The sequence below is a fragment of the Rhinopithecus roxellana genome, chromosome 9 (genome assembly GCF_007565055.1).
Source record: "Rhinopithecus roxellana isolate Shanxi Qingling chromosome 9, ASM756505v1, whole genome shotgun sequence".
Taxonomy (NCBI): Eukaryota; Metazoa; Chordata; class Mammalia; order Primates; family Cercopithecidae; genus Rhinopithecus; species Rhinopithecus roxellana.
In genome coordinates this window covers 124,640,938-124,660,632 of record NC_044557.1, presented here as the reverse complement: position 1 = coordinate 124,660,632, position 19,695 = coordinate 124,640,938, and the positions used below count along the sequence as shown (strand labels likewise).

Sequence of the window (19,695 nt, the reverse complement as noted above, 5' to 3'; positions counted from 1 at the left end):
TTGTTCGTTCATTTGTTTGTGTGTTTCAAGTTGTAGTAGGGCTAGAAAGAAATAAAAATATCTGGAGTATTTGTAAAAAATGTTTTAATTGTGGTAAAGTATACACAACAAAATTTACCATCTTAACCGTTTTCAAGTGTACAGTTCAGTGGCATTAAATACATTCACACTGCATCATCAGTCATTTCTGTAACTTTTTATCTTGTAAAACTGGCACTTTGCACCATATTAACAGTAACTCCACATCTCCCCTCGCCCCAGCCCCTGGCAGCCCCCTTTCTACTCTCTGTCTCTATGAACTTGACTCCTCTAGGGCCCTTCTGCAAGTGGAATTACATAGTGTTTGTCCTTTTGTGGCAGGCTTATTTCACTTTGCAGAGTGTCCTCCAGGTTCATCCACGTTGCAGCATGTGTCAGAATTGCCTTCCTTTTTGAGGCTGAAATATTCCTTTGTGCGCATCTTGTATCCATTTTGTTTATTCACTCATGTTGGCCAAGGCCTAGCTTGCTTCTGCTTTTGGTTACTGTGAATAGTGCTGCTATGAACGTGGGTGTACAAATATCTCCTTGAGAACCTCCTTTCAATTCTTTTGGATATATATACCCAGAGTTACAATGGCTGGATCATGTGGTAATTCCATGTTTCATTTTTTGAGGAATCACCATATTGCTTTCCACAGCAGCTGCCCCATTCCACATTCCTATCATCAGGGCACAAGGGTTCCAATTTCTCCACATACCTGTCCGCACTTGTTATCTTGTGGTTTTCTTTGTTTATTTTTAGAGACAAGGTCTTGCTCTGCCACCCACACTGGAGTGAAGTGGCACATAACTGCAGCTTCAAAGTCCTGGGCTCAAGTGATTCTCTTCCTTAGCCTCTCGAGTAGATGGGACTACAGGCATGCACCACCACACCTGGCTAATTTTTGTTGTTTTTTTTTTTTTAACTTTTTGAAGACATAGGGTCCCACCATGCTGGGCCCGAGCTGGTCTTAAACTCCTGGCCTCAAGGGCCTCAAGTGATCCCCCCACCTCAGCAATCCAAAGTGCTGGGATTACAAGTATGAATCAGCACACCTGGCTTATTTTCCGGATTTTTAAAAATTATTTAAGATTACATCTGTGCTAGTCAAAATAAACTACAATGTGAGGTTAACCAATTCATTTTTTATTTGGTCTTGAAAACAGGTCCTAAGACCTATGCTATTAATATCACTATAAGGTCCCTAAGTATGGTTTCTGGAGAGTCTGCCCAAGCGGGCTCATGAAGTGGAAAGGCTCAGGAATAAGGGTTTAAACACAGTATAAGGGTTATAACCTTTGCAGTAGTATGAACTTTTGGAAGCAATGTACATAATAGTGTTTATCCGGAGCATGCTCAGACATGGTTTTATACAATGCCAACAAGTCAGGACTGTCTGTAGTCTGGACAATATCCCCTGGCTACAACAGATGATTCCAGTGTAAGGGCAAGACTCAGCCGGCACCAGATAATATAAGCAAATATAATGAAAAGTGTTAAAACTCTATTAATAAGATCAGCTAGACAAAAAAATTATCACATACATAGTGTATATTTGACCTCTACCACCATACAGAGTCTGTTAACGGTTTCAGAGTATAGTTTTATTCTAATTATAATTTGCAGTTTAATCTCTCAAGTACAATAGTCTGAGAAGATAATAATTACTTATTAGCCACACAGGTCACAGATTTGGGCTTTTTAAGAAGAAACAAGAGCCCTCATGCAGACCCTGGTACAGTCTCAACTGGTGGAGATACTATGGAAAGGAACTTTTAATTAAATAGCCTCTAAATACACATACACACACACACACATACATACACATACATACATATACACACACACATATTTATATCATTTCATTTATTAGTAACCTAATTTTCAAAAGTCAATTAAGAATGTCAGAAAATGTAACCTAACACTTGGAACTAACTAAACAGGTATTTTAAGATAGCTGACTGTTAGAAACTTCAGTGCTAGAATGGTAGATTTCTGTTTTTTAAATATTTTATGGTTTTCTATAAGAACTTACAAAACATACTGACCTGTTTCGACAAAAACATTTCTGGTTTGGTTTTACATTTAAGTCATATTTAGATATTTAACACCTTCATAAGGATTTTTATAACTTTTTTTCATTTTTGTAGATACAGGGATTCACCATGTTGTCCAGGCTGGTCTCAAACACCTGGGCTCATGCAATCAACCCGCCTCAGCCTCCCAAAGTGCTGGGAATACAGGCATGAGCCACGATGCCCAGCCTCAATAAGGAATTTTTAGATCATCTGAATCCATCCCCGGGGTTACTAACACACAAACCAAATAGAATTCCGTATATTTTAGTATACAGCACATCTTCAAATAACATCGTTTCATTGACCGTCATTTAGTTACACAGTTGATAAGAAAAATTCCCAACCCAGGCCACTGTCTGGTGGGTTTTCTCCAGGTACTCGGGTTTCCTCCCGGACAAAGCTGAGCACATTAAGTTTATTAATGCATTTACCTGGGCCCAGTCTAAGGACATGGGTGGGGGTGTGAGTGTGCCCCGTGATGGGATGGCACCCTGTCCAGGGTTGGTGCCCACCTTGTGCCCTGAGCTCCTAGGATAGGCTCTGGCCACCTGTGACCAGGTGCAATAAGTGGGTAAATAATTACCTCACGTTGTATTAATCTTTCTTAAATGTAGGTATGGCTCACATTTATTTCAATGTTTAATGCCAGAAGTGTTTTGGTCTTTACTTAAAAGTTTGGTGGTGTTTTTGTGACCAGAAATATGCCATAGAAACTTAACTCTTGTTTGTATCAACCAGCCTATGGGAAAACTGGCTTCCATATACGTAGTTTCACTTAAAATTGCAGTTCCTAAGAACTCATCGATGACGTTGAAGATTTACTGTATAAGCTTTTAGAGTAAATTTCTAAATGTAGCTATAATTTTGCACAATTTTTAGGTATCTATTTGGTGGTCTAGATATTCAACAGATGAGAACAAGTACTCACTTTTGGGGATAGTTTCCTGGAGATTGCACCCAATAAAGTCTCCAACGATGGCACAAGATTTTGTGAGAGCACATAAGCTGTGCTCACAAACCAAGATCCCAATCTTTCCTCAACCAGATGAAGTTTTCCTTAAGACCTGAAACATTGGTGAGTCTTGGGCACAGGGCTACAATACTTTTCACTGAGTCCATGAAGGCCATTTTTACCTCAAGGAAATCTCATCTAAAGAAAAATTATTTAAAACTCCAGTTGTATTGTTTCAAGATAGTTTAGTATATTTAGTATGGCTCACTCTTCATTAAACTTCACAAGTATTTTTAAAAGCTAATTTAAATAGTTACCTGTTTGAGCTGATCAATGGACACAGGGCTCAGGCTATTTCTGTACGACCCTCAGACTAAGACTGATTTTTATATTTTTAAGGGGACTGTGCACCAGAGGCCTTCTGTGGCTACACATCTTAAAATACTTCTTTACAGAGAAAGCGTGCCACCTCCCGAATCAAAACAGAAATCGAAGTTTTAAAGGGAAGTTGCCTCTTGTACTCTGCAATACCATTTCTTATACACACACACAGACACATTCATGCCCCCATCCCCTTCCCACTTTAATCTGGAGGGTACCTGATATACACAGAATTCTTTGAGTCTCTATCCACCAAAATGCAGGCTCCTTCTGCTGTGATGTGAAGGTGTTGCCCAGCCACCCTTGATCTAGGTATGGTCCACGGCTAGCTCTTCACAATGGCATATGAGTGGAAGTGACGTTTCACTTCACCTCAAACCAGGGCTTTTTTTTTTTTTTTTTTGAGAGAGAGAGAGAGTCTTGCTCTGTCACCCAGGCTGCAGTGGCACAATCATAGCCCCCTGCAGCCTCAACCTCCTGAGCTCAAGCAGTCTTCCCATCTCAGCCTCCCAACTAGCTAGGAACCACAGGTGTGCCACACCACATCCAGCTCATCTATTTTTAATTTTTGTAGAGACAGGGTCTGCCTGCATTGCCCAGGCTGGTCTCAAACTCCTGGGCTCAAGTGATCCTCCCACCTTGGCCTTCCAAAGTGATGAGATTACAGGCATGAGACACCACACCTGGCCCAAGCTAGAGTTTTTAAGAAGCAGTTATACTTTCTCCATAGTTTCTTTCCTTTCTCTGACTGAATGCTGAGGTGTTGAGTCCTGAGGATGTCAAAGACACCACCAGCCATACCACCCCATGATAAACCATACTGTTCCGTTGTGTTCGGTCACTGACATTGTTGTTATTACAGCTATTGAGAACACAGGTTGTAATAATCATTAACATACACATTGTGGATTTACTGCCTCATATTTAACTAACTTCTACTTAATTTGGAAGTTCTCCCAATCACCCTTCAAAAAGAAAGAAAAAAACCATGAAAACAGATTGTTTATACTGCAGAAAGCAGTCTGTTTATTCTAACCATCAGTCTTTTCCTTGACAACTGGCTACTGCTGCTCTTTTTTTGTTTACTGTCTGCTCAAATGATTTATTTAAAACCTCACTATAACCACATTTCAAATGAACCAAAACGTAAAACCATTCCTGCTTCACATGTGTTGTTCAAATGCCGATGCTGCATTGAGAAATTATAGCATCCCACCCAGTGGCTGGGTTTCAGAGGCAGAATGTGAAAGTGGACAAAAATAGCTCCACTTCAGTTCTTTATTGTAGACAAGGGCCAACAAAGCATAAGAAAGGCAAGAAATGTCACTTAACCTTGAAACACTCTAGGATATCTCCCAAACAAGAACTTCCCAAAGCAACTGAAACTTGACATTCTCAAAAGCTGCATCTTGACACCATCGCTGATTCAAAAACATGTCAGAACTGCCACAACACATGTCTCTGGGACGTGGATTCCTTCCCACATGACTGGCAAAATGGGAATGACAACAGTATCATGGAAAAGGAGTGTTGGTTCAGGAGTGATTCTTCCCAGCATGTTAATGTTCTGAAGCTACTGAGGGCCAAGATTTTTTCACAAATAATGAGAAAGACTTAGAAAAAAAAAAGAAAAAAGAAAAAAAACAACTCTAAGAAAAATCAATCGTATCGAAGCACCTTCCTTTTGTGCAAGCAGTGGGCATGAGGGCGGCTGGTTTACTCACCTCAGTATCTACTGGGCTCTCCATCACCCAGTGATAGTGTGGGGGCACATGAAGGCTACACTCTGAAGCAGAGCTTTAATTCTGATGAAACTGGCCTCCAGAATAAACTAACATCTCCAAGAATGAATCTACAAAACCCAGGATAAACATGTCCCAGGATAAAATAAGGCCTACAATCAGCTGGGTATAATGCTGAGTGCAAGTGTCAAGGAAGAGTTAAGCCTCCCTGTATTTTTACTTCAACTGTCATTGCTTTTGTGAAAATTCCACTTAAAAAGTTACATAGTTTTAAGTAGTCTGGCCTTAATTCTATTTTTTTTCCTATAGCCCTGTTATTTTTAGTGTATGATTTTGCAGAATGAGAGGTTTTTCAGGAATGTGTGTATCACATTACAGCAGATATGAGCCCATCGCTAGTTGAGATAGTGAGCTGAAATGCCAAGCAATAAGCAAAAAGAAACACTCCAACCTCATCAGGCCCCATCCAAAACCAGGTAACATGCCTGACACAGATCACATTGAATCATAAAGGCCTGCTGGGGTATACATCAACCCTTTCCCACATGACATCTCAGAGACTATCTAAAAATTATGCAGACCCTATCAAATAGTGGACACCCCAAACACAGTCCACAAATGCTACAAACACATTCAAATTCTCTGTTTTTCCAAACTCATCATGTGATTGTCTCTAACTTCAGCTATGTTTTGACAACTTTTGTTTAATCTGCAAACTGAGCAATGAGTCCTTTATTGTAGTTTATCTTTCCTTCCAATCCACAGCCCTATATACCATCACCCTCCAGGCGCAACCAAAACCACTTGATTGCCAAACTCTGAACACAGAATTCCTTTATTGGAAGACGCCATCTTTTCCTTCAGTTTTCTTCACCTTTGAAGGCAAAATGGCATCTTTTAAATGTACAGTGTAGGGTGATTTATAACTCTTCAGTTGACTACTCAAAAGCTGCTTTCCTTATGACCAAACAAAATGACAGATTTGGAGTTCTGCTCATTTTGATGCAGAATCATAATGAGCGGAGCATCTAACCCTCCCTGCCCTGTGCAAGTCCACAGACCCCAGGCCCCACCTCTGCCAGCCCAGCCTCTCCTAGGATTTCTGGCACCGAGCTTCTCCGTTACAAGGTTCTCGGATTTTCTCACCATTCCCATGTACGTTTCAATACTGGTAATCCAGGCCGGGTGCAGTGGCTCAAGCCTGTAATCCCAGCACTTTGGGAGGCCGAGACGGGCAGATCACGAGGTCAGGAGATCGAGACCATCCTGGCTAACACGGTGAAACCGCGTCTCTACTAAAAAATACAAAAAAAACTAGCCGGCGGGGTGGCGGGCGCCTGTAGTCCCAGCTACTCGGGAGGCTGAGGCAGGAGAATGACGTAAACCCGGGAGGCGGAGCTTGCAGTGAGCTGAGATCCGGCCACTGCACTCCAGCCCGGGCGACAGAGACTCCGTCTCAAAAACAAAAAAAACTGGTAACCCATTAGAATCACCTGCAGACCTTCTTTTATCCATTCCGCCCCTAAATCTAAGATGCCTAGTGCTAAAAAGTTTATCAAAAACAAAAAACAAATTCCCAAGTCATTCTAGCATATGCTCCTTCTCCTTGATAACTAACTCGTAGATATTGATAGAAATCAGCCTGCACAACTTTGCTTCTCATCCCTGTGTACTGCTTAGGGAACTTTCTGAAAACCTAGATTTTTTAAATATATAGATTCTTGGGCCCATCCCAGATCTCTTACGGGAGATCCCAAATATCCGGCTCCTCAAGTGATTCCAATGCACAGTCAAGGTTTGAAAACAGTGGCTTTGGACAGGTGCAGTGGCTCACACCTGTAATCCCAGCACTTTGGGAGGCCGAGGAGGGCAGATCACCTGAGGTCAGCAGTTTGAGACCAGCCTGAGCAACAAGGTGAAACCCTGTCTCTACTAAAAGTACAAAAATTAGCCAGGCATGGTGGCTCATGTCTGTAATCCCAGCTACTTGGGAGGCCGAGGCAGAAGAATCACTTGAACCCAGGAGGCAGAGGTTGCAGTGAGCCGAGATTGCGCCATTGCACTCCAGCCTGGGCAACAAGAGTGAAACTGTCACACAAAAAGAAAAGAAAAGAGAAGAGAGAAGAGGAGGGGAGGGGAGGGGAGGAGAGAGGAGAGAGCTTCCTTATAACCTCGGGATACAACTGCTGTTCTCAATGTTTCCAACAGGTCAAGAGAGAACCAACATATTTGAGTGCAGTATTTACAAGGGACCTGTGGGGTATGCCAAACCTACATATTCCTTTCTGTAATGTGAAAGTCACAGGGTCAAAAGGTGCACCTACCCTGAGACGGAGAATGAAGTACTGAAAACTATGTCCTAAGACACAGACCCAGAGGTATTAATATTACTCAGCTGTTTGATTCATCAGTAGTTACAATCAACTACAAGAGTTACAAGCCTATCCCAAGCTCTGCAGAGTTTAATATTAATACATTAGACTAGACATCAGAGGTCTCAAAGAACCTCAGCTTATATACCAAGAGGCCCCAGGGGTTGAAGAATATCATTCCTCCATCTTCAATAAGCCAGACAACAACGTCCCAGAGCAAAGCAAACTAATTCTGTCCCACCCACAGCCTGGTGAGCTCTGGCTTCAAGAGTTGCCTCCACCAGTGCCATAGGTTACTTAATCACTTTAAACCCACTTCTTCGTCTATAAAATGGGCACAAAATGCTTGTAAAAATTAAGTGAGACAATGTATATAAAAACAGAATATCCAATATAGTTTCCTTTCCTCCTTAATTTCTCTATGCCTCCTCCACTCTGCTTGAATTTTTGTCATACATTCTAACACACTAGCAGGGCTCACCTCAAGTTTACTGCAAGTATCACACACATGTCCTCTCCAACAAGTAAACTAGGACATAGGGGGCCTTAGGGGGCACTTTATTTATCTTAGTTTCTCTAAAATGAACATGAAGCTTAAACTCATTAACTGTTTACTGGCAACCCATTCAACAGACCTGATAACTCAGTTCCTAGCTCTATTAATATGACAGCAGTGGCTATCAAACCTTAAAGGTTAGAATTACCAGGGAGCCCCCACCGCCAACAAATAATAATTGATTCCAGCAAGGATTCTCAACAGACACTAAAACCATAAGGTAAAGGGTATTTAGGAAAGAAGACACTGACACTTTGCTAACATATGACTCCCCAGTTACCTACTGATAGCAAAGGGAAAAACTACCTTTATATAAAGAAATCTAGCAGTCATAACCTTAACCAAGGGATAAAACTTAGCATCACTAATAGTGGGACAAAACAGGTATGGGGCACCTACTGATATGACGCAAATATGAAGAAAGCAGTACTTCTGACAAAAATTTGTGCCTGAATGTAATTCAGCCCCTAGATGCAACTTCAAGTTTACTAGACATACAGAGTGCAAACGACACCTGGAAGAAACACTCAGGCAACGCAAAAATACGAGCAGACAAGAGAACTGGACTGGACCCTGGAAAAAAGTCAATGTCATGAGAAAAAAAAAAGGAGAGGGGCTCTTCTAAAGAAACAGCAACGTAATTCATAAATTTTTACTAAGTCCCTGTTTGAAGGGTAGAAAAAACCCACAAATAAATTTGCTGGGGACAAAAACTAGGTAAATCTGAGTACAAAGCAGCTATTAGATGATTTTACAGAATTAAGGAAAATTATGGAAATACTGTTAATTTTCTTAGGTGCAATGATACTGTAGCTTTGTAGAATTATTCTAAATATTTCATATTTGAGGTGAAGTTTTTAGAGGTGCAACATCAGGATAGGATATGTGTTAAATACACACACACACACACACATATATATATATACATATTTTCTTTTTTTTAGAGATGGGGTCTTGCTCTGTCACTGAGGCTGGAGTGCAATGGCATAATCTCAGCTCACTGCAACCTCTGCCTCCTAGATTCAAGTGATTCTGCTGCCTCAGCCTCCTGGGTAGCTGGAACTACAGGCACATGCCACCACACCTGGCTAATCTTTGTATTTTTAGTAGAGACACCATGTTAGCCGGGATGGTCTCGATCTCCTGACCTCGTGATCCATTCGCCTCAGCCTCCCAAATTGCTGAGGTTACAGGTGTGAGCCACCGTGTCTGGCCTACAAAAATCTTTTTTTTTTTTTTCTTTTTTTTTTTTGAGACGGAGTCTCACTCTGTCCCCCTGGCTGGAGTGCAGTGGCGCGATCTTGGCTCACTGCAAGCTCCGCCTCCCGGGATCCCGCCATTCTCCTGCCTCAGCCTCCTGAGTAGCTGGGACTACAGGCGCCCGCCACCGCGCCCGGCTAATTTTTTTGTATTTTTAGTAGGGACGGGGTTTCACCGTGTTAGCCAGGATGGTCTCGATCTCCTGACCTCGTGATCCGCCCGTCTCGGCCTCCCAAAGTGCTGGGACTACAGGCGTGAGCCACCGCGCCCGGCTCAAAAATCTTTTTAAACGAGCAAGGTGTGGTGGCACACACCTTAAGCCCCAGCTACTCAGGAGGCAGACTCAAGGGAATTGCTTGAGCCTAGAAGTTCAAGGCTGCAGGGAGTTATGCTCACGCCACTGCACTCCAGCCTGGGCAACAGAGTGAGAATCTTGTTTCTTAAAAAAAAAAAAAATTACTGAAGCCAGGTGAATGGTAACAGGTATTCATTATACTGCTCTATTTCCCTGTGTGCTTAAAAGCTTCAATAATAAAAATTGGGTAAAAATACACATTCCCTGGCCCAACTTCCTGAGGCTCTGATCCTGAAGTCTGTAGTAAGGCCTGCAATCCGCATGTTAATGGCCCCGTGCACTCTCCTAACACAGGAGTCTCTGCCACACTTGAAGAAACACAGCTGAAGTGAGAAAGTCAGGTGCCTGCCCTCTGGAAGGGCCTGAGTTCTGGATTGCCCTGCCTGCTCGACTTTACTGGCAAGCTTCCCAAGCTATGGGTTTGGCATCTTCCTCAAAACTGCTGCCTCTCCTCATTTGTTCAGTGTATTTAAGATGGAAAGAAAAGGAAGCATCATGGTGATACTAATGTTTTAGCTCACCTACCCATGAGTGAAAGCGTCTGGCCAGGGCAAGCCGTAATTATCAACCCTACCTTTCCTCCAAGAGGGTTGTGAAGAAAACAGTACGTAGCTCTCTGTGAACCGAATATTCTAATTTCTTCCTAGAAGTGAATGATGAGCACAGTCCATGCTCTAAATCAATGACCAAGATAAAACAGAAATTGCTTCCTCATTTAAACTAAGAAGACGAAAACACTCCATTCAAAACAAAAATTATTTTTAAAACCACTTGTTTAACATTCCAAGGTAAAAGAGATCAATGAGAAGAAATTTTTTGTTAGCAATCTGTAAAATACCATAGGGTGCAGTAGTATATTTTAAGCTATATTAAAATATGCAATATACTAAGATCTATCCACATTAGAAATACAGAAATGAAAACTCTAATGTTGAAATTTTATGTAGAACTATATTGTCACTGTAACAATATCCACTGAATTCTCTAAGCAAATTCCATCTTTCCTAAAAATTCGACTACTTAACAGAATTATTTCCTAAAAGAGCTCAAGTGACATGATAGCATCACTAAAAAAAAAAATTGTTTTACAAACACTAACTTTTCAAAGTTAAAGAACACATCTCAAACAACAAATTACAGTACGTAATTTTAAGGTTCTGACCCCCCACAAAAGAAATTAACCTTGGTAAACAATTCAGAAAAACCTCCAAAATACATAGCTTAAACAGATATGCATATATTGCTTTAGCTTAATCTACCAGTAAAAATTTAAAACAGATGACAAAAAAAGACTACTGAAAAATATAGTTTAATTTTAGCCGAAATTGCAAATTCACAAAATTAGCTGATAAAGTCAGCACAAGTTTCTCAGTAAGTTTAGTCTGCCATAAATTTTGACATTAACTAATGAGATCTACAAAATGTCCCTATAGGTAGGTAAGTAACTCAAAATGAGAATTTGTTTAGTAAGTCAGAACAATCCATGGCAGGACTTAGAACTCTCTACTCTGAATCAGCACCTAGGAGACATATACACTTGCTTTAAAAATAGTTTAATTGATCAAACCAGACTGAAATTTCCTCTTTAAAGCTATTTTCAAAGCACAAATACCTGTAGCATAATGAACTTTTTTACATTGAAGAGACATTAAAGATCAATCCACTTAACTCCTTGTTTGATAAATATGAAGCAACTGAGGCCAGTGGTTGTAACTTGCAGAGTGACAAACCTGACTTCTTAACTCCAACAGTCATTCCCTTCATACCAGGCTATGTCCTGTGTTTTTCTTAAATATCTCCAATAGTGGTAAGCAGTGGATTGTCTTTAGGCAATTAGTCAAAAGTCACTGAACTTGTTAAATGAGGGTATATTTTCATAAATTTTTTTAAAAGTTTTACTTTTTAAAAGGCAAATAAGAAATCCAGAATTTCTGATGAGAAGAAACTAGATGAAGAGCACATCATGGGGAGTAAACTAAAATTTTAACCACAAATTTATTTGCAGACAGCATGCTGTAAAGCAAATCATCCTGGGGTGAAAATGGCAACATCGGAGACACAGCTTATTTTTGCATCCCACAGAATTTTTCCATCCCACAGAATCTTTCCAACATTCCAGAATCTACCTACTGCATAAGCCTGACTAGGCAACTGACCTTATGAGTAAGTCTATAGTATCCAATGATGTTGAAGACAGAAATGAACAACTTGTGACTTCTAGTAGGCACACCTGCCTGCTAGATTTCAGGGGCTCTGGCCTTCTTACAATACAGATTTTGATACTTCATTTCTGGATCCTTCTGGAAATACTATGCTGCATCACCAGTTGCAACTTCGCTCCAAAGCATGCCATTTTTTCATCCCCTTCCCTTGAAAATTTACCACAAATGTCAAGTTTTTAGGGTTACTATTCACACAAAAACAATAAATCTTCAGAGATGTTCTCTTCTTATTTATTCTCCTACAGGAAGTATCTCTGTCTCAATTTAGCCCACTTACCCTCACAGCTAAGCATGTATTTCTGGATTTTTCAGATGGGAGGAGGAAGAAGGGAAGAAACCAGGAGAGGCAACTTCATGTGGTTAAATCTGCTCCTTCTTTTCCTTGATGGTACCAAAGGGTCTTGCCCACTGCAACATTATAAAAAATAATCATCCTAGTGTTTTTACAGTTTAACACTTTATGTTTACGCCTTTCATTCTTTTAGCACTTCTGTTTACCTAAGGTAGAGATTCATTTTTTTTTCCAACTGGATATTCGATTGCTATCATTTGTTAAATAATTCTTTTTCCATCCACTGATTAGCAATGCCACCTTTAATATGTACTAAATTCTCACAAACGTATCAATATACGTATAGACTCTATTCTCCTTCGAACTATCTGCTTAATTTCTCTGCTAATTGGTCTAATTATTGACACATTATAGCACATCCACTTCCTGATCGGCTAAGTCTCAACATTCTTCAAAGTTTTTTGACTACTCAAACTCATTTATACTTTTCTCAGATCAATTTTACCCAACTTTCCCCTCAGAAAAATCCCATTGAGTTTCTTTTTTTTTTTTGAGACAGAGTCTCGCTCTGTTGCCCAGGCTGGAGTGCAGTGGCACAAACTCAGCTCACTGCAAGCTCTGCCTCCCGGGTTCACGTCATTCTCCCGCCTCAGCCTCCTCAGTAGCTAGGACTACAGGGGCCCGCCATCACACCCAGCTAATTTTTTTTGTATTTTTTAGTAGGGATGGGGTTTCACCATGTTAGCCAGGATGGTCTCAATCTGACCTCATGATCCGCCTGCCTCGCCCTCCCACTGAGTTTCTTTTTAACCAGAATTCCATTAAGCTTATGGATAAAATGAAAAAAAAAAAATGCTATTTTTACAATGAGATTCCCACCCATTAATAAGAATATAAAACTCATTCTCTCTCTACTCACACACCCACACACCCCACAAATACAAGTATACAATCTATTAATGTGTCTATGATGGTACCCTGGCCGCATGAATTTCCTTATTTGTACGTATCTAAATACTGAATATTACCATTCTTAAACCACAAAACCTTAGCATTAGAGGGACATTACAGATCACTTATCCCAACACCACTCATAATCCCAGTTATGTTTCCTCAAGCCTATTTAACAGATTCGTTTCAGATATAAACAGAATTATTATACCTTTCACACGCAACATAAACATTATTTGTATCTCATAAAAGGCAAAGAGAAGACTGCTTTGAATTTACGAATTCTTTCAGAATGAAATTAATACTTGAGCTCAAAAAAAAAAAAAAACAAAAAACAAAAACAAAAACAGAAAACACAGAGTACCATTAGGGCATCCCCTTGAGTAGCCCGAGACACTCATGCTCCCAAGGTAAAGTCGTCCGTTATGGTGTTATCCAGGGGGCAAACTGAATGGTACCAGATCACTCCTTTCCCAATTCTGCCATCATATTTATTAAGAACACAAATCTAATATTCCTCTCCAAATGGAATAAGCCTGAAATCCAGTTCTAAAGTGTTTCTCAAGCGTGGGGTTCCCACATGATCACCTGTGGGTCTTCTAAAACTATGACTTCTTAGGTCCTCCCCAGGGAGTCTTCTTCAGCAGGCCCAGCAGTGCCTCGGCTTTTCTATTTAAGGGCTGCAACAGATTCTATTCTCAGCCAGAACTAAGAACCACTATTCTAAAATGTTCAACATGAACAAAGACCCATAATAGACTAAGTATCCCTACACAGAGGAGCAGAGAGGAGGGCAGGGGAGAGATTAAAAAAATAATAAAGCGTCTTCACCAGCCCAGCAACATTCACAGCTGATTGTGTAGAGAGCTGCATATCCAAATTGCACCAGTCTCAAATCAGAAAACAACCCTAAAACAGAGCTGTGAACTGCTCAGCTGGACGGTGCCATTATAAAATGCAAAACGCCTTTTCCCTCTTACTCCCCTGAAGGCAGCCCTCTACCACATCCCACCTCACAAGAGAAAGAACCACTGACCATCCTCTTAAACATGGCAAGTCGTATAAAGAAGGAAATTCCTTTTACTCTGAAATAGAAGGGTGCAAACAAACACATAAAACTATATTCATTAAATGGGAGATTAATGATGTGGCCATGACATTTTGGTCACATAACTGTTGCTTCTTGGCTGAAGAGAACTGACAATGCACTAAGCAACCTCTAAAAGTAACACAAAAGCAGAGAAAGGACAATAGCTGGAGGGAAAACTTGCACACATCAGTGCAATAGGCGAACTAAATCCCACTGTTCCTAAAGCCAAACCCTCCAAGAAAATGCTCTCTATTAACAACACATTGTACAAAAGTGAAGCCCAATGTGACTCATGCTCCTGGAATACGTGATTCATATGCCTGTTATCCCCACGAAAAGCACCTGAAAAATAAAGCACATCAAGCTATACAGAGGTTGTTACATGTTTAGTAATTAGTGGGAGTAAGGCATGCATGAAAAAGACCTTAATCACACACTAGTGCTCTGCAAAGCAGGTTCCCGGGGCCACATCATTCTACAGACAACCATTCTTCCATGCTCCAATTTCAGCCCAGCCAAAAACATTTTCTTACATTCTATAAAGTCATTTGATAAAAGACGTCAAGTATTTGCCATCTTGACAGGAATGGCAAGATGCACAGAAGTGCCCCATCTTAATATCGAGGGAAACTAACTTTTATTAAATAGGTGTTGTGCTTTGTCCAAGCTAGAACCAAATAATTTTACATTTTAAAAAATCTGAAGACACAAGTATTCATGGTTTAATGGAATCAGTTTTGACAATGTACAACTTCACTGACATCTTTTCTTAGAGATGCAGCCCAAACCAAATGATAGAAATATTAGATCTTAACCTTTATGTCATGTGACCATAAGAGAAAGCAAAGTTCCAACAGCAAATATGATTAAGGAAACAACTATAAACCCAAAAGATCTTCAATAAAAATAGAGATGATGTATGTTGACACACATTGACAAGCAATTGCTTGCCAAAAGATTAAAACTAGAATTCCTCTAAAGCTTTTACATATGAATGATTTCAATGCAAACAACATGGCTAGTAGGTATTAAAACAGCAGACCTTGCTCCTGGAGTATTTCAAGCAAAACCATCTAACTGGGAAAAAAAAATTTTTTATAAAATCCTTCCTCAGTAAATACTGCTTTTGAAGTATAGCTATGTTAGAAGAAATAACTTACCAAAATTAGCATGTCTTTTAATAACTTAACTTTGGGAAATATTTAGAGATATACTCTAATCTTCAAAAAAGATGTAAAAAAACTAGACAGTAAAGTCACAGGCACTTTATATCACTGCAGATGAAAGTTAAGATCAGAAAAAAAATACTACCCCACATACAACTACAAAAGCTAAATTGACATTTTAAATGTACTTTTCAGTTTGCCCTAAAATCTGGACTTCCACTTTGCCCATAAACAATTAACGTTTAGGTGAATGGAGGTGGGATTTTATTCTACTCCAATTTCATTCTGTCTCAAAGCTTACTACTAATAAGTGTCCAGGACAGATTCCACTAGACACAGTTCTCTCAGGAATTCTAACCTGACACCAACATTTTTATTGCCCACACTTAGAAGTTTACCTCATGGAGATAGTTGACTTCGGCTTGTTCAGCAGAAGCCGACCAGTACATGCTACTAAATTCTACTGGTATGTTAAAATCTCTCCTCCCCCGCTTCATTCCTGGCATCTTAACTACCAGAAACCACCCCCCTCCCCCGCCCCCCCCCCCCAAAAAAAAGGTATCTCCAATACCAAACACACTACCTTTAATTCGGTATGACTTTGAGTGTGTGGGTGTTTGGGAATTTAGATTTCAAATTTAAAACATATTTCAGAATTTTATTTGACCCCAAGCTATGCTTACAACAGTCAAAAGTTAATCAGCACTTTTCCTATTTTATTCTCTCACTTCTTATAAACTTATCAGCAGGAAACAAATTATCTGCAGACAAATGCAGCTAGACAAAAAGCTGTTTGGTTCAGCCTAGAACGGCCAGTAAACAACTCTGGGTGGTGCAGGGCCTACAGAACCACCCTCACTTCCCCTAGCCTGAATTTGCATGTAAACCCAGCAGGACAAAGTTCTTGCATCTACTCTCGTGATTTGACTTAATTCAATCCTATGCTTTCCGAAACGTTTTTATTTAAATAAATTCCACATAGAGATCTGGATAAACCATTAAAAAGACAGCAGATTTTATTTCAGCTAACCTGGATATGTTACCTGAACTATTAAGTGCCTAAAATCTCCTACTAGGCTAGGAGTCAGGGCAGCCTAGGCAAAATGTCTTCTCATAGAAGCCAGGCACTTGAAGAGCTTGCCCCCGTGTAATTTATCTTCAGTAAGATTTTTTTCTCTCGCAAATGCTTTCACCTGCAACTCACTGTTTCCAGAATACACACAAGCTAATTTAAGTAAGAAGCCACAGATGTACCCAGCTGTGAATGGGTTCATTTCCTCAGTTTAGCCAGGGAGGCAGTCAGTGAAGAAGGCGCCCGGCTGAAAGAACACCTGCAAGTGGTTTATGAGGGACTGAACTGGCACACGGGAAATTTACAAAAGGAGAAAGGGCCGCAAAGCCAAGCCTGGGTCTTGTGTAAATATAAATCACTTACGCACTGGCCTGGCTACCAAAAACATCGTTCCCCCAGAATAGGTATCCAGGTGGCTAACTGGTTTTCTGGAGGTGAGAGTTAACACCAAACGCTCGCGCCCATCACACTTTATTCCATTTTTACCTGTCACTAAGAAAAGGACACGTCTAATCCAGCAAACCAAAAAAAAAGTCTTTTTTCCTTTCGGGAGAGCAGCGGTTTGGAGTCATTCACAGGGGCTGGGAGTGCAGGAGGGGGAAGGGGCGTGGAATCCAGGAGTGCTCGCAGGCGGCAGCGAGGGTTTTTCCACAGGGCCCCACGCAGGCCACTGCAGAGGGAGAACGGGGGAAGAGGGAAGGATGTCTCACCCGGGAACAAACCCGAGTGCAGCGGCTGGAGGAGGGAAGGCTTCCCCGGGCCGCGAGGTGGGGTGCAGCCCAGGGCGCCTGCAGCTAGTTACCTCGGGAGGCAGGGAAAAAAGGCGCCCGGGAACGGAGGTCTGCAGAGGAGACGGGGAGGGCGGGCTGAGGCAGGGGCCCTGCCGAGTGCGAAGCGGGGATGAGGACGGGCCAACAGCAGGTCTCGGCCTCCCCGGGCCAAAGGCGTGGCCAGGGATCCAGATCAAACGCTGGTCTTTTGGAGACGCCAGGGGCGGCACGCGGCCGGTCCCTCCTTCGAGCCCCCCACGCTGGGCCCGTCCGAGGGGCCGCCCCACGAAGCACCGGGAGGGCAGAGGGGCTCCGCAGGGCCGGCCCGCCCCCACCCCGCAGTGCTCTTACCTCCACACCTGCCCCATCTGCAGCAGGTGGATGACCGACTGCCAGATCCACACGGAGAGGCGGCACAGGCGCTGCGCCCCCGGCGTGGCCGGGACCCCCGCGCCTGGGACGCCGCGGGCCGCGACGTGGCCGTAGGCGGCCCCCATCATGGGGGGGCCCCGGCTGCTGAGCCCCTCCACGGCGCCCAGCCCGCCGCCCGTGTAGTCCTGCACGAACCAGCGGAAGCTCAGGCTCTGCACCAGCAGCGACGGCACCAGCACGAAGAAGAGGGTCAGCCCGAAGTAGCCGTAGTCCCCCTTGCGGTAGTAGTCGAGGGCCAGCCACAGGTCGGTGCCCACGTCCCCGAAGAACACCAGCAGCGCCAGCACGATCCACAGGCAGTCGAGCCACGGCCGCTCCACCTGCGGCGGCGGCGGCTCTGGCCGCGCGGCCGAGGGCGTCGGGGGTTGGCGGTCGGCGCCGGGGGCCGCGGGAGGCTGCAGCGGCTGGTCCCCCCCGTCGGCGGCGGCGCTGCGGCGCGGCTTCTTGCCCAGGAGGGAGCGCAGGCAGGCGGAGCGGCAGCCCCAGTAGCACGAGGAGGTGTTGCAGCAGTGGCAGATGTGCAGCGAGCTGCTCTCTTCGGGCTCGCTGCCGTCGCCGCCGCCGCCGCAGCCGCCTCCCCCGGGCTCCCCGTCCTCCTCGCCGCCACTGCCCACCGCCTCGTCCAGGTTGTGCAGCTGAGCGAAGCCCACCCCCACGCCACCGCCATCGGATTTCGCCGCCATCTTGACTCTCTTCCCAGCTCCGGAGGTTGGGGGGGAGGGACGGCGGGGGGGGGAAGAAGGCAGGGAACGGGGAGGGGGGGAAACGAATGGAGAGGAAGGGGGGCGGGGAGGAAGCGGGGGAGCAAACGAACGAGGGGGGAGTGGGCCAGGGAACCCCCTCCGCTTCCGGGTAGTTGGCGTCACTTCCGGGCGAGCCCCCCAATCGCACGGCGCCCGCAGCTCCCCAGCCCTACCCTCCCGGCCAAGATGGCCGCCCTCCTGTGCCTCAGCTGCTGGGCGGGGGACCGGGGGGTTCTCCCCGCCAGGGCTCCCCTTCCCCTCTTCCGTTGACCCCGAAACCCATCAGGTTGACCCCTCGGCGTTTCAGAATCCGGCTGGGCCGAGTGAGGCGGTCCAAAGTGATCCCTGGAGGGGGCAGTGCCAGACGTTTTGGGGTCCCCTTCCTCAGCGTCGCAGCTCACAGCTTTCCGCCTGGAGAAACGCCCCCTAACACCGTCCTGGCTGCTGGTGGAGGGGCGGGACCTTTGAGGGAAGGGGCGGAGCTAGTGCAAAGCAGGTGATTACGTGTCACTTCCGGGAGATGGGATGACCTCATTGTGTAGTTAGACAACCCCCCCAATCAAAATGTCTGTGTCTCACCTCTTTGGCTGTTTCTGTTTTCTTTTAAATTTCTCTTTTCTTCTCTTATTTTGAGGGTCTTTAAAAATTACATAAGTCAGATTTTCACAAGAAAGTTATTGATTCTCACTTCCATTTAGATACCTCTCCTCTTCTCTTACCTCTGTTGACCTCCTGATTTTTCTGTCACTGACAACTTTACCATCTTTTGTAATAAAGTTTCCATCATTCCCTTAAGAAAACTTCAGGCAAAATTCAACTGGAAATCAGCCTGGTTGTGTCTTACATGTTGGAGCAAGAAATTGTGACCTTGAATGTTTTTTCTGCCCTATGGAAATATATTCTACCAAGTTTTTTTTTAATATGCAATTTTTAAATTCTGTGATCTTAATTTGGAAAATGCAGAACTAGCCAGGGCTTAACCTGTATCAATTATTTGTTCAGGTTATTTAAATGTGTAAGAAGTGCCTTTTAGAATTTTTTTGGTGCTAAGGTGCTGTGGGTAAACATGGCTTTAAATGAGGAAAAAATATTATCAGTGTGCTATATCATTAAAGTAGGTGCAGGATACACTACTTAAACTTAGCTAACAAATTACAAAAGTGAATCAGCACCGAATGGATTTGAATTACAATGATCTTCCAGTGAAAGTATTTTTGAAGCCAGATAGCCAAAATAGGG

The 19,695-nt window shown here is 43.1% G+C and overlaps 1 protein-coding gene across 1 annotated transcript in view; it reads right to left on the bottom strand.

The window, feature by feature from the left end:
• XKR6 (XK related 6) overlaps positions 1-18,887 on the bottom strand; it is a 286,508-nt gene extending 267,621 nt beyond the window's left edge. Inside the window, exon 1 of the mRNA XM_030937774.1 lies at positions 17,633-18,887. Coding sequence (XP_030793634.1) covers positions 17,633-18,396 — 764 coding nt within the window. The 5' untranslated portion in view covers positions 18,397-18,887. The remainder of the gene's footprint in view (positions 1-17,632) is intronic.
• Positions 18,888-19,695: the final 808 nt, after the last annotated feature.